General features: G+C 33.7%; 2 protein-coding genes across 2 annotated transcripts in view; both read right to left on the reverse strand.

Annotated features, from left to right (window-relative positions):
- LOC134244916 (sushi domain-containing protein 2-like) overlaps positions 1-15,510 on the reverse strand; it is a 55,710-nt gene that overhangs the window by 722 nt on the left and 39,478 nt on the right. Inside the window, exon 15 of the mRNA XM_062727182.1 lies at positions 233-572. Within this exon, the coding sequence (XP_062583166.1) occupies positions 233-572 (340 nt within the window). The remainder of the gene's footprint in view (positions 1-232; positions 573-15,510) is intronic.
- LOC134244913 (protein mesh-like) lies at positions 350-15,354 on the reverse strand. Its single transcript, XM_062727152.1, has 14 exons — positions 13,989-15,354; positions 13,614-13,910; positions 13,307-13,444; positions 9,277-9,439; positions 8,929-9,186; positions 8,286-8,428; positions 7,971-8,116; positions 7,537-7,806; positions 7,049-7,338; positions 6,412-6,555; positions 5,916-6,325; positions 5,521-5,646; positions 680-925; positions 350-433 (listed from the first exon to the last, which is right to left on the reverse strand). The coding sequence occupies exons 1-11, from the start codon at positions 14,181-14,183 to the stop codon at positions 6,156-6,158; spliced, it is 2,214 nt and encodes a 737-aa protein (XP_062583136.1). The 5' UTR covers positions 14,184-15,354; the 3' UTR covers positions 350-433; positions 680-925; positions 5,521-5,646; positions 5,916-6,155.

A 15,510-nucleotide genomic window follows, 5' to 3' on the forward strand; every position in this document is an offset into this window, starting at 1 on the left:
AAAGTGCAAAATATATTCAAAGAAATAAAAAAAAAATTCAAAGCTAATCAAAGTGTAATAGTGTCCTGATAGCCGATCCAAATAACGCTTATTTATTCTATAAAAAAGTATCATAAAAGTTTATTTCGAACAGTATAAATTTTAACCCGGATTTCCTTCATCTTTCTATTCATGTGTTAATAGACCATTATTGTAAGGAGCACTTATAAATAAAAAAATCAATTATACAAACCTCTGTCTGTTCCGTATTAAGAGGAACGAAATAGTTAAAAGGATAATAATAATGAGAAGAATTCCGACTCCAACACCAATGTAAACAGATACATCCGAAGAAGTTGAATAAGCAGGAGTAGACATAGTCGTGCTACTTGTATAAAGATCCGTGCCATTCTTTATACAAGATGCATTTCCTTGAGGTTCCCAAATTCCATTCCTGCAGGTAACATTGTTTACACTACTTAATACAATATAGCCATTTCCACAAACAAATACTGCAGAAGAGTTTTCTAGATTTCCATTGGTGGATTCCCAGGCTCCATCAGGAACTGTCGGCAAGTCACTACAAGTCAAAACTGTAATGGGATTGTATATTTTAATTTCATTACAGTTAACCAAGTCTCAGGTACTGGTCTCTTCTAAAATCATATAAAATGTATTTACTATGTGAATGTTATTTTACCTATTACAGCTGCCTGTTGAGATTCCTGAAACTGTTTCTGGAATGTTCGGGATTGCTCCGCTACGTCACGTGATCCCGTGACAGAGAAATCAAAGATACAATCCTTGTCTTCTCCACACACCGCCCTCACTTCCTCTGTTACCGACACTGAGGACTCAAACACGGGCCGGAATGATGGCTGATGATAGTCCGCAAAACTCTTACCAGGGTCATACGTGAACAGGGACTCCGTCTCATTGATGGCCCCTACATAATTATACAAACGAAAACAAGTGTTTCTCATACTGCATATGTGCTCTTTGTGCTGATTTACAAGAATTTCAAATTACCAGTAATATTTATTGAACAATTTTTGAAAAAATTGTAAAACCTTAATTATGGTATAAAGAAGTGAAAAAATGAAGAAGTAAATTCATATGTACATGGGCCACAATGTTGACTTTAGTAACTTTGGCCTTGCGGTTTTTTTTTCACCAGATTTTGCCCCTTTGTATTATACATAGTGATACATCTATCACCGTGTGAAATTGACTGTTTTACTTTAAATTCATTTTGGACTCTAAATGTTTATATCTAATTTTTGTTTTAATATTATTTCTAATCTGAAATTATTTTCTTTCACAAATTGGATTTTTCCTATCTTTCTTAGCTAAGTTGCTAATTGATAATTTAATTACTGAGTGACACTTGTCGGCTACCAAAGGCGTTTATGCCCAAGGACTTTTTAATCACTTTTACAAACAACATGTACTTATTCAATTATCGGCCTTCTTTATGTCCATGTCATCAAAGCATTTAATTATTTGTTTACTGTATCACTTTAACTCATTGTAAACACCTGTCATTTTTAACTCATTGTTCATTTTCCCATAAATACCATTGTCAAATTTTACTTATCAGTTCGGAGGCCCGACGCATTACTGGCCACTTCCGTCTGTGTTCCCCGCTTGTATTTCTTGAATGTTAAAATTGTTGTCCATAATTTTAATTACATGCACTTATTAATAAACTCGGAAACCAGATTACTCGTTACTTTGGACCTTTATATGTGTTATCGGGAAGAGTCCTTGGAATACGGCTCTACTACTTCCGGCCAACGACGCCACTCACTTCCCCTGCCAACATTCCCTCTTGCCCGATCAACGACACATCCTTTAGACCCAAACTACGTGGTTATATTTGGTGGAGAATCCTAAGGGTAATTTACCCAGGGCTACTGCATATACTTTGTTGTAGTTAGATCCAAGTACTCTCATACAGCTAAGCGACTTCATACCAGAATTCCCCTAATCATGGACTTATTTCCATTTGTTCCTGCTTGGATGCGACCAGTCCAACAGCGCTTCACCTTGCAACAATGTGGACGCTGCGGATTAAGACACGGCTGGGCCGTCTGCAACGCACTGACGTCATCATGTTTTAAGTGTGGAAGAAGAGGACACTTTGCTAGAATGTGTAAAACACGGACTTCCCGTACCATCTGTGCCGTCTCTTCATTACCGACGCGCTCAGTCGAAACACAGACTGACAAAACATGTACGGTGCGAAAGAAATCAAAAAGGAAGCAAACCAGAGACAGAGAAAGAATAATAAAATTTCGGACAACCCACAAAGAAAAAGAATCTTTAAGTGAAATGCCTTTCTCTTCAGTAAGTGTCGTTGAAATTCATGCTGAAACTTTGGAAACACAAGCTGAAAAGTTCCGGGAACAGGCGGCTCTCTACAAATCGGATGTTCGTCTTTATAAAAACAAATGGATGTGCGAGCGGAAAACGTCTCATGTTCGACTATCGGAGAAAGACAAGACTATCAGAGAACTTCAGGAAAAACTTGTAGCTGCGTCAACTGAGCTTGAGGAGTCGAAGAAAGCTATAAAAGCCATATCTGACTTTGAGTTTTCAAGCCAAGACCAAAAATCACAGATTTTTTCCCTGCTCAAGCAAAACAAGCATGCTGAACCATTTCTTGCCTATAGAAGAGCAATTTACAGTGGTCCGCCCCGTGGAGGCCGAAACCAGCATTCAAGAAATTCAAATGTTGCCAGAAGAGCTCCCACCAACAGTAGACAAACTTCGAAACACGAGGACGTGTTTCGGGGGGCGACGGGGTACTGTGACCGTGTGAAATGAGCCGATTTTGAGTCACAATTATATTCTTTGATAGTGCTAAGTAAAACATAATTAAAGACCGTGACCGCAAGACATTTGATGCCACCTGTACCTGAGTGAAAGTGCTGATTATTATTCAATTAAATTAATTATGTCAATTATGTCCTTCTGCTTTGAGTAAATCTCGATTGTAATTGTTTACTTCATCATTGTTATAAATTGGTTGTTTAATACAATGATCTTCAGTTGGAAACTGGACATTGCACCGTCCACGCCGACATACCGATCGTGTAGAATATGCCAAGTTTGGACCGTTAATAAATTAATAAACGAAGTACCGACTTGTGTATTTCTACCGGTTATATTGGGAATTATCATAGGTTCCCATTGACCCTCCCAGATTTTCTATTTTTAGAAATCCATTTCAACATTTATTTTTAATTTTTAAACTGAAACACTTTTATTTCATTAAATTCTAATTTTCTATAAATTCATTTATTTTCAAGTTTTAATATCTGTTTAATATCCATTTTACTTAAATTCCTTTGTTGTGTACAGACTCTTGAATTATATTGCGATAAGTATATCTTACATTCTTTTTGACAATTTTCCTTTGAAATCTAGAGAAATCAATTAGTGTCACACAAATCAAAGAAGCCGATTCACTCTGTTAATTTATTAAACAAACTTAATTTCGCACTTGTGTCATTCGCCTTTTTTCTCGATATCGTAGATAAGCCCTTAGGCAAATCGCGCTTTTTGATGGCACTTTTGAGCCCATTGTTCTTCTCACCTTTTCAATGCAATTATGTTGACAAGATTAACTCAAGTTCCGGACAGGGGACGCTATCTTGTATTGTCCGATCACTTTTTCCTCGGACTTCAAGAAATAAACACGTTAAATTCTACTGACGTCTCCTGTCCTATTTTACAGGTAAATTATGTTTTACTTATCTATCTTTTTGTCAACATTTATTACATTTTATAACTTGTACAATATTATATGTTTAATTTTCATTATGCAAATACTTCTGTTAACAGAACATTTTATTCGGAAAGTTGTCGAAATTCATAATTGTTTATTGTAGGCTTTATTTTGTGATAATTCATTGTTAGAATTTTAGTTTCTTTATTTGCATTACAAATTTACCCAAAATCATATATTTCATCTATTGAACACAAGTTTTGTATTGTAAATTGTTAAAACGCCTTATTTCGGAAAAGCGATATTCAGCCATTTTGATTTTCACTCTTACAATTACATCCTGTACAAAAATGAAACAACAAACATTCGGCTTTCAAAAAGAATCGTTAACTGGCATTCAGTATGCAAGTTTTTCTATTGTAAGTAACTTTTATTGTTTAATTAGTATTTCACATGCTCATTCAACTTGTAATGCTGATCTCTATTGCAAGATTGTAAGATTTCATTGTTTTACATGCGACCTCAAAGCTCAGTACATATGTACTTTTCTCGTTATCATGTAACCAAGTAGTATTATAGTTTTGTAGCATTTTTCATGTAGTTTGTGTAGATTTCGTTGAAGCGTCCTTTATTTGTATGTTTGTTTAAGAATCATCCCCCCTTTTCTAAGCTACCGGAAGTTAAGATCTTTTCACCGGAAGTCATTAAGTGTTAATGTAAACAAAGCCATGTGCTTATGTTTTGGTCTGTATTCATCTGTATGAAATAATATCTCTCAATGCCAAGCGAAGTTTTATTGTTTGAGTAAATTTCCCCATTTTAAATTTTATTTCCATTCACATTCTTATAAGATTTCATTTGTATCACTCAATATCTGTAAAGTCAATGATGTGCATTTTTGTTTTAATGGTGCCCTTACACATGAAACTATTGTGTCACCACACATCTTATTTTGTTACTTGCAGTATGCTTTTATATAATACATTTTGGCAATGCTAATTATCTGTAAACAAATGTGTAACCTAATTATTGTTTTAAAGGTGTACTGAGCAGTAAAATTATCTGCGCCACCGCATGTTTAAATTTTTACAGTGGCATTTGCTAGTATTATTTTGTGACTCAATGATTATCTTATACACTTTTTCCTCGGACTTCAAGAAATAAACACGTTAAATTCTACTGACGTCTCCTGTCCTATTTTACAGGTTCAAGCTTTTAATTTATCACTAAATAACCCAGTGATACATCGGGGGTATTGATTTGAGCGACTTAGAATCTAAACTACCCAAGAAATCTTCCATGTAAGATTAAGCATTTCTAACCCTGTGTTTTTTCAGATGTTAATAATTTTCCCTATATATTTTCTGACCCATGATTCTTGAGAAGAAATGATTTAAGTGACACAACCCTATGTTTGTCTTTTCTTGATAATTTCCCATTGTAAGAGGGTTTTGTCGTTTACGTTTTTTAAAATAATTTAATATCCCCTCATCCCAAGGGTTTTGGTTCATTTGTCCAGTAGTTCTTGAGAAGTTGAAAATGTGAAAACTTAACAGACAGAGGAGAGGGACAGACAGACGGACGACGGATAATGGGTGGTCGGAAAAGCTCACGAACTTTCAGTTCATGTTAGTTTAAAAGGATTGCTTTCAAAGTAGATCAACATTAGGCTTCTTCTACATTCCTGTTTGAATAATGCTGTATGTAATCCATTCGCAATTTGATATATTATATATAACACTTTAGATATTTTTCTTGATTTTCTCTAAAATGATAGGACATTATAAAAACTAACTAATTACACATACACGACATTCCAAACTCATTGAATATCAACACATCTGTTGCATTTTCAGGTAGTTGTTGATGTGTAGAGGAAAGTAGGTCATTTGAGAAATTTCCATCATAATTCCCAAGTAAACCTTTTAGTTTTCCTGAAAAATAAAACGAAAACTACAATGATTTTTTCCCTTAATTCTTTGAATGACAATTTTCAAGTTTTAGGAATGATTTATAACCTCATGAAGAAATTTGTAAATACGTTGAAAATTAAATTTTAAAAGGTATATGTTTTCAGTGCTCCTGCATCTTTTTTTTCAGAAGAATGACAACTCTAATATCAACATTTTTTCATTTGTGTACACTTCCATTTATTCAGAATGTCAAGATTTTTCAAAATAAAATACAAATTTAAGAAACATACCTTTAATTTCTTCTCCTTGAACTACCGGAGAAATGTTTATTATTTTCTTCGATGCTTGAATACTAAACGCGATTTTTATGTCTTTAAATGATACCAGTAGTGATTTGTCAGTACTATTGTCTTCCACCGGAAGTAATATTACGGTTACACCTATATAAATGCAAAAAATAAATAAATAAATTCAAATCTAAACACAATTCTTATTAATACGATAGCGCCAAAATTAATTGATCGATGTTGTTATACGAAGCCTTTTAAATTCATCCAAGTAGATTCCTCAAAATCAAGAAGCTGTCCATTTCTAAGAACATCAGCTGTTCTAATCGAGTTGAGTCGTACTTCTATTCGATCAGAGCTGTTGATATGTTCCATCACTAATGCCGTCGCTACAGTAGCTTTCACTAAATCTCCTTAAAATACAGATAAAAACTTTCAATTTCCAATATCTTATCACTGACAATTTCTTTAACACAGATTTGAACATGTATAATCCTACCATTATCTTTCCGGAACTGTTCGAAGCGTACTTGACTTTTGAACGAATCGTCCTCTGTGTATATGTATACGAACTCTCCGGCTCCGTTGAACGTATAACCTAGTCCGTCTAGGGTAGTCATATGAGGGTCACCGCTCGTTCTCGCTGAAACAGAAGAGAACCTGGTATGAAAAAATAGCTGTATGTAACCAGGGACTTATGAATAGGTTCCTGTTTTAATAGGAAACTTAGTAAAATAATATTCCTTAAATGTTTATATGTAGCTATGTTAGCTAGAATGTTTCCCCATTCTGAACATTGTGACAAAAAAATCTCCCATATTTCCTGGCAAAAATTATTCAGGCTAAGTATCTGAATTTAAATCTCTGCTGAGAAATATTACTTATTTCTGAAAGTTCCCAAAGCTTTGACTTTTTTATCCTTAAGTTGAGAGAATGTAAAGATTATTGCGTATTTTTTCATGATACATGTACAATTAAAGTGTCAAATTGTCAGTTTATATGGTGAATTTTAGTGATAAAAGTATAAATTTACCGATCATAGAATTAAAAATATAGCATTTGTTCATTTACAACTTTAAGTGGGGAATATGAAAGTTGTCTAATATGCTACCGTAAGTTCGATAAAAGTATCTTACCTGGCCTTGGAGGTTCGTAGTTTTGACAGGAGCTGTATTTTCGTATTTTCAGAAAGTCTTGGCAGAGATTATACGTGGTATTCTCCTGATTTGTGTCTGATTGCATCTGTGAAAATCGACAGCATTGCAAAAACGGCACAACGTCATGATAAAAGTTTGAAATGTATGGAACGTTTTCAGGTTTCTTTCCGAGATAGTGGAATCGCTGAAGTGTGCCGCCCTCCTGGACTCTTGAATCAATGAGGTTTCCCTTGGCATTAAAGCAGCATACGTTGTCCATTCCATTTTTGCTGTAGGAAATACCATCTTCATTTACAAATTATTATTATGAAAAAAAAATTAAAAGTGTGATTTTTACCTTAAATAAAGGGAAGATGAGCAGCGTTTTTTGACTGACAGATTTATCAAATGAAATATATGAAGAACAGCTTTTGAAAGTGAGACAAAGAAACTGTTCATATGAGCCAAATAGTGATATTGAGAAATACCTCGGTCCAGAAAGTCTAACACAGTGTCTGGCATCTCGTCGGTATCGACAGTTGACCTTCTGTTTTGATTTGATTTGGAACCTGTTACACTCAGGATCGGGTTGATATTTCACAATATCCAATATGGCCTGCTGGAGTGTGCAGGGACAAGGTCCGACATCTAAGTCTGTAGACACTGTCTCACTCTTAATCCAGTTCTGACATGCACGAATTTCCTCATCCTTTGATTGATATATTGGAAATACGTCAGACCAGATTCCTCTCGGTGGCCTAACCAAAGATTTTATCATTATATTGTCAATATGTTGAAAGGATTAACTTTTATTTCATGGAAAAATATGATTAATTCTAAGTAACGAGCATTAAGACAATGTCTCTAAGCAATTTTAAAAAAGTAACAAAACGTTGACAGTAATAAAAGAGATGAAGTTTACATTTTAAACTTAGTCTCCACACGAGAGGTAACTCGCAGTAAAGCCACGTGATGTGTCACATTCAAACTGAAAGTTGTCATGCACTCAGATTTAGTAATATTCTTTTTTGCGATAAAGCTTTCAAACTTCAAACCACTGCTTCCTAGCTGAAATAAACACCATTATCGAATTATGTTAACTTTGCTAATGCAATAGATTTTAATATATATATATATACTTAAACTATCGACAAATTATGAAGGAAATATTAAAGTTAAATTTTGAACGAAGTATCTTTCCACTTTCTTAGATAATCTACTCACTGTGTGTGCTTACCTGAAGAGTGAATACGTGGAGATCAACGGCACTGCTGTTCTCAAGTTCTGCCTCGTTTTCATCCCAAGTAATAAGGTGTTCACCATTTCCCCAGATGTCCGGATTAACTCGATTCACAAGAACTTTGCTAAATGCAGGATTTACTAAATGAAAACATGATTAATGTATATACTGCAACATAAAAAAAAATCAAACATAAAGTCGGTTTTAATGTAACATGATTGCAAGAATTCAAATTTAGTCTTTTGCATTGATAAAAAACCAACGGTAGTATACATATTCAATGAAATAAAAAAATACACCTAGTGGAAGATTACTTTGACTTCTGACAGAAAATATATTTAAAACATTTAAAAGCATCGTTTAAAAGCCCATGCGCCCTCGGGTGACAACCCTACTCAGACCTGATAATTGGTGATGTCTCCCTTCTAAACAGTCCATAATTGTATATTATTTACAAAGCATTCTTGCAATCAGAAATAGATCTTACTCTGTATGGAAAACTCTAATGTTGAAAAAGTTTTTACAAAGACCAATGTTTGCAGATTATTCTTCTTTCAAAACCAATACTTTATTTTAAATGTATTTTGAAGTATTTCTGTTGCTTCTACCAAAAATTCTTTTTCATAGAATTAACACTTACAAACAAAAAACATTCCTTCGAATGAGTGATCCAAACTTAGGCTGCTGAGATAAATAAGAACTGGGACATCGCCGTCACTATCAAACATTGGTGTGATGCAGACAAAGCTATACTGTGACGTCATTTCACATTTTATTACCCACTTAATACCAGAGAACCTGACTTTGAAGGAGGTGTACTGGTCCACACAAGGTCCACTGAATGTCAAGTGTTGACCGCCGAACATTGGCCCGCTCCTTGGCGTTATGATGACATTACCTGAACAGATAATTCGCATAGTTAAAAAATACTTACCAGAAGTCTTATTATTCTAACACTTACATACTTACCTCTATACAATAAATATACCTTTTGTGTTACACCCTCCTCCTCCTATTTCCGATGAATCTATTCTGAAGACGAACTTTCCGGGTATACCCACGTTGGATTTTTTGTTTATATTGATAATGTCTGCTGTACGTGAGCCGTTCACTACATAATATACTTTCCCATCACCAGCATTAAAACCAACCTATAATTCCAAAACATAAAAATTTGAATTAACTGATTTCGGTAGTATAGTTATGGATTGGTCATTCAAGAGAAATTATTAGGAATTTTCAACTCACATTTATCAACTCCTCCAAGACGAAGACAAAACAGAGTATTGCACAAACGTTTAGAACCCACGAATGATGGAATTTTAAGGAATAGTCTAGCTAAAATGTGAATTACTAACAGAACGAGGAATGTACTTTTAAGAATAAATTCATACGCTAATTGAGGCCTTTGATGCTCATTTGGGTGATTTTCCAACCGACCAATCAGTCGAGTGATGCATTACGAGTGAGTACTACAAAAATTACTTGGGAAATTTAATGCTTGAAAAAGAAATTCTTTTACTTGCTTTGCAAGGGTTATTTAATAGGCATTTCAATCACTTGTTAAATACGAATCTGCAATTTCCAAGCTGACAATAAGAAGCAATTGATAACATATATTCTATGATTAAATAGTTTTGGAAAGCAAAGGGTGTACAAATGGCTATGTGACATGTATTTCCATGTATCTGTGAATACACAGAGTCATAGCGCATTTTAGGGTTAACAGGGGTTAGGGTTATTTGGGGTTAGGGTTAGAGTTAGTGTTAGGGCTAGGGTTGTGGTTAGGGTTAGGGCTTTTTCTTAAATACATTGTTTAACCAAAATTTTGTGATACATTTAAGTTTGTACATGAGTAAAACCAGGCCCCAAGATCATGAAGCATCTTAAGCTTAAGTAAAAATCTTCATGTTGTACTTAAATGTTGTGGAAGTCAAGCAGATCAGAATTAAAATATGTTTTAGAATTGATTCACTTACGTGTTTTATTTACAAATTTTGAGATAAATTACCCAGGTAAGTAATTAATTAACATTTCACAGGCGATTTAAAATTTGACTTAAGTCAAAGTCTGTTTCATAGCCCTGGGGTCAGATCACACAAAAATGAAATGATACTTAAATGTTAATAGTTCCGTCATACAATAAATATGAAAATCCTTTAGTTTATATGGAGTATACAGTAAATATTGAGTTACCTACATAACCAATGACATACTGTTGCTAAGACCACCCTTAACCAGAAAAATAACTTCTAAATAAATAAAATAATTTCATATTGACATGACTGCACTTCAATACATTTAGATAATTTTGGTTAAAGGTGATCTTCATATAGAAAATGATGAAAATGCATATTTAATTTTTACTTTCATATTATCTGAAGATTTATCAATCTGTCTTAGGTTTATCCATACAATATCAATGACTTCTTGGCGCGGTGGTATGAATGCAGAATGAAACATATGGAGATAACAAACAGTACTCAAGTTTAAAAATCCATAAAACAATACAAAATAGGAGCAGAGCAAACACGGACATTCAAAAAATCAGAGATGGGATCAGGTGTCATGCAGGAGTGAGCATCCCCTGCCGACCGGTCACACCCGCTTTGTGCTCCTTGTCAGGATCGAGAAATAACGCAAAAACCCATTGTCAATTCAGCGTGTAAATAATCTATTAACGATTAGAATGAAAAACGTCAATCAGCATTTGACTCAATGACAAATTGTGTTTGCTGACAAGGTCATTGTATCCACCATTGAACTGACGAAATGATGATTGCCTGTTTCATCAACTTGTTTACCAACAATTTACTACGTTTAAGAAATTGTTCATACGTAGAACGTGCTTTTGTATCGAATCAAATGAGATATATGAAATCCGTGTGCAGGTGATTAAGGTATATTGCTACTTAAGTAAGGGAAGTGCAAAAATTTAAAAAAGTTAATATCATCACGTTTATCATAGATACACATTAACGTCTTTTGCAAGTAAAATATTCAAATATGAAACATATGTGTCATCTGTGGTATCTTTTATCTCAAGCTCAACAGGATATATCGTATCGGCATAATGAAAATTACTTTTGTTAGTTGATAATACGTCGTGAATAAAGCTAAATGTCGATTTGAAGGCCTTAGCAAGTGTTTTCTTCTTTTCATGCATAAGATTTTGAACAAATTCTGCTTCAAATGAATACAGAAATATAAATGTGGTAATTGTGAGTTCGAGCCCCCACGTGTCTTTAATTTATACTTTTTTTTATTTGTGCGTCTTGTCTACGTCTTTTTTGATATTTTTTTTTATGATATACATACCTTAAATTTATAATATGCACATTTCACTTTCAAGTTGGATCCCGGGAAAAGCAGCCCTAAACTATTTATTAACTAAAATTCATATCTACACTGTACTTGTTTTATTTTTATTATTTTGATTATGTTTTGTCTCAGAATAAGAGTATTGTAAAAGTAAAATGAATGTCATGTTACATACTTTTACTTGCAACTTTGAAAATGTAGCAGTCGTCCACAAATGATAACATACATTTGGTTATATCATGTGCATTGCTTGGTACAACACGATAGACGCTAAGGTTTCATGCGTATTGTCATGTTTAAAAATCCTTTGTTGATCATTTAAAATTTGAAAATGTACTAGGAATAATGTGTTTGTCATAAAATATAAACATCCAGTAAACCAGCATATGTTTTGTCATTCAGTCAATCGTTCTCTGTAAGCAACTATGTGCGAAATAATAACAATAGCCATACAAGGCAAATTCATATGAATATCCTTCTATTTTACTCAGACGCGCGCCTATGCTATTTATCTTTGTACAAACCAGGCCGAATTTTGCTATTTTAGGGACTTAGAATTCAAAGATAGTGCAGTTTTCTAAAACATCATAAACAAAACGAATTCTCGACACTATTATATTAGAAAGTATCATTTACCTGTGCTCTTGCTTGAAATTAATAGAATTATCGTAGATTTTTCTAATGATTCATCGTAGAAAAGGGGGGCACAGAGGACATAGTATTGACAATTTATCCTTTATACAATTGTAAAAGTTGTAGCACAGAGTGCAATAGCAAAAATTGTTAAGGTAAATATATTAATTAATCTCGTTAATCTCAGAATGAACTAATTAAGGAGAATCCAAATTGTTATTAGCAGACCTTTGATTGCAGTCAAACCAGTCAGAATTAAAAAAAAAACCCAATGTTACACGAATACTAAAGAAAAGAATGTTCTTTGGCCTTCACTTCAATATAACGTGTGTTATCAATTAACAATATTAATTTTTATTTCCATGTAGATACGATTTTGTCTCTTAATTTAAACTCAAAATAAAGATACCACAGAGTCTGGCACACGTGTTTCATTTTTAAAAAAAATTACGAGAAAAAGATATAATTAAGAAATAACCTAACAACAATTTTTTATGATAAACCCAAAGTATCCATTATTTATACTACAACATCCCATGATCAGCCAGATCTACATATGACGTGTATGTCTTCCAGCTGATTTTATATACCAGATCATGTTCTAAATCCGAAAAAATTCTAAAAAAAAAAATACATCAAAGAAGTTGATGAGAGGAAGAAATCAACAGTCTTGCCCAAAGTCAAACGTTGTAGAATTTTCTTGTCGATACAACGGCCATGTCATCAAACACAATCTACCACGAAGCCAAACGTTGATGGATGCTCATAATAAAAGTTTAAATGCATTATTTTTCAATTAATTGCCAGAGAATTTTTTTTCGCAATCTTTATATATATATTGAATGGAATTTTCCTTGATGACAATAATTTTCTGTCCCTGTTTTAAGGACACTATGTGCCAAGTTTAGTTGAAATTAACTTCGTAGTTCTGGAGAAGTTGAATACAATCAAGATAACGAAATAAGACCATTCTGATCATCTGAGATAAATTATTGCTCATACATTATGAAGATACCGAAGTAATAACATATGGAAATTTATTTGAAATCCCCATGATACCTTACCTGTGCAGGTTTCCCACCGAGTCCACTATCTGCAGTCCCACCACTTGCCGTTCCTGTCGTCCATTCAATGTTTGCATAATTAAATATGGCGAAGGAATGTTGTCCATTTGTAATCAGTACAGCTTGAAAGGTATTTCTCTGGAAAATATTTTAAAATCAATACGTAACAACACATGTGAAGATAATAAACAGTAAAACAATTTCAAAGTCCATTGAAACTTCAAACTATAAAAAAATGAGAGAAAAACTAAGCCATGCCATGAATGTGTACAAATAAAATTGTATTTTTAAAGTAAAAAAAGTGTACCTTTGAACAACCAACACTCGCAGAACATCCATAAAAAGCGACATTTTCCCATGTAGCTATAAAAACCCAAGCTGCATGGAAACGGTAGAAGTCTGGAAAATACGATATGATTTCATTGGAAACTTTGTCTAGCACATCCCGATCTGTAGTTTCTCTATACCAGACTTGTCCTCCCTGCCTTGTATCTACGTCCCCCCAGAAGGGAGTGATAAGTCTACGGTCCCCGTCCAGCGGAAAAGGATCCGGGGTGAATTGAGACACTGGGGTCAGGAATGAAATAGCACCATTGGTACTCACCTAGAAAAAATACCAATGCTATCTTAACATTTCTTAACATTTTTTTCTAGAGATAATGATCTTTGTCAAAATACTTACAATTAATTTGTCGTGTTGATGATTAAAGTAAGGGAATTTTGTGGTAATTGAAACATTTGGAGAACTTCCGTCATCATTTTTAGCCATGAGAGTATCCCCATTAATCCCTCCAAAAGAATAAAAGTCCGAAACTGAAAGTGACTCAACAGGTACGTGAAAAATTGTCCATGATATTAACAGGTAAAGCATATCCATAGCACCTTTATAAAATGGAGCAAGTCGTCTAAATTACTCTCATGACTAATGCAGTTTGTATTGTTAAAAATAGATTTAGAACATATCATTTAACGGTCACCTGTCACAGATAGAAATAAAGAAGGTTTTTGAATCGGGTCAAATCCTGTTACCCCCAAAACGAGAAACTACTAGGATTGCATAAACGTTATTTTTTTTTTTAAACTTTGTGCATTATTTGTGTTTTACCTGGGATTTAAAAACTCAAGCCGCCGACGTTTGTTTATCTTTCTTACCTTCCAATCAAACGTTAGAAAGAAAGCACTTGATGAGGAATGAAATGAATGACATGTTCTTTCACGTCATTAACGAATGTGCAATGCGACACCAGTTTTAAAGGAAAACAGTGTGCACATCCTATTTTTTGTTTAAGGCCCTTTTTGTTAAATGAAATTTAAGGGCAATTCTACTAAAGACTAACCTTTGTGAATTTCTATCTTGAGACCTTTTGGATTTCTAGTCTTTCTCGAGGGGAGATAAGAGTGAAATACATAATATGTCATATTTTTATAAATCTTCTTTTCTGAAACGTTGCTGAGCAAAGCTACACATCTCCAAAACTAACCCAAAAAACAGAATTTATTAACAAAAAAACTTTATATATTTTTTTCATAAGCACACTCACATTCGTGCACATTTGTACATGCTTTCTTTCCTATATTCTTATAAGATCCCCCATTGAATACTGGTAAACTCAGCTACTATTTGTCCTAACGCTACAATTTTTCAAGACATCCAGTTAGGCAACACATTCCGATGGCAACACTTAATGATGTTATATCTAACTAAAGTATTAATTATATATGTCGTTGTAAATAATTCAGCAATCAAATAAAAAATTAGGCAAATAAAATGAACTGTTTTATTGTACAATCAAAACAATCGCGATCAATTTCCGGCTATTTACTTCCGCCCAATTCATTTAATATAATTTATCCATAAAAAATCGAACAGAAAAATTGAACTTAAAGAAACATTCAGAAGTGATACAAGTTTCAACCAAAATTCTGTCGACAAGAAAGACTTAAGTAACTTATCTCTGCTCACGCAGGTATGTTACACATCTTATTAAAAACCAAAATTATATCAATACTCATTGATAAACAAGAATACTTACAAATACACGCTAAATCTCAATAAAAAATACAAAATACCTACCACAATCGGCTTTCCGTGCCCTTCTTATGCTTGTGATATTGCACGTTTACTAGTGCATAAAATGTACTGCCTATACTGCAAAACTCAGCTTCCCTCTAAATGTGTATCGCTCACACGGCAGCTCATCTGG

This window comes from Saccostrea cucullata, unplaced genomic scaffold (genome assembly GCF_032062105.1).
Source record: "Saccostrea cucullata isolate Sc308-1 unplaced genomic scaffold, CSIRO_AGI_Scuc_v1 ctg365, whole genome shotgun sequence".
Taxonomy (NCBI): domain Eukaryota; kingdom Metazoa; phylum Mollusca; class Bivalvia; order Ostreida; family Ostreidae; genus Saccostrea; species Saccostrea cuccullata.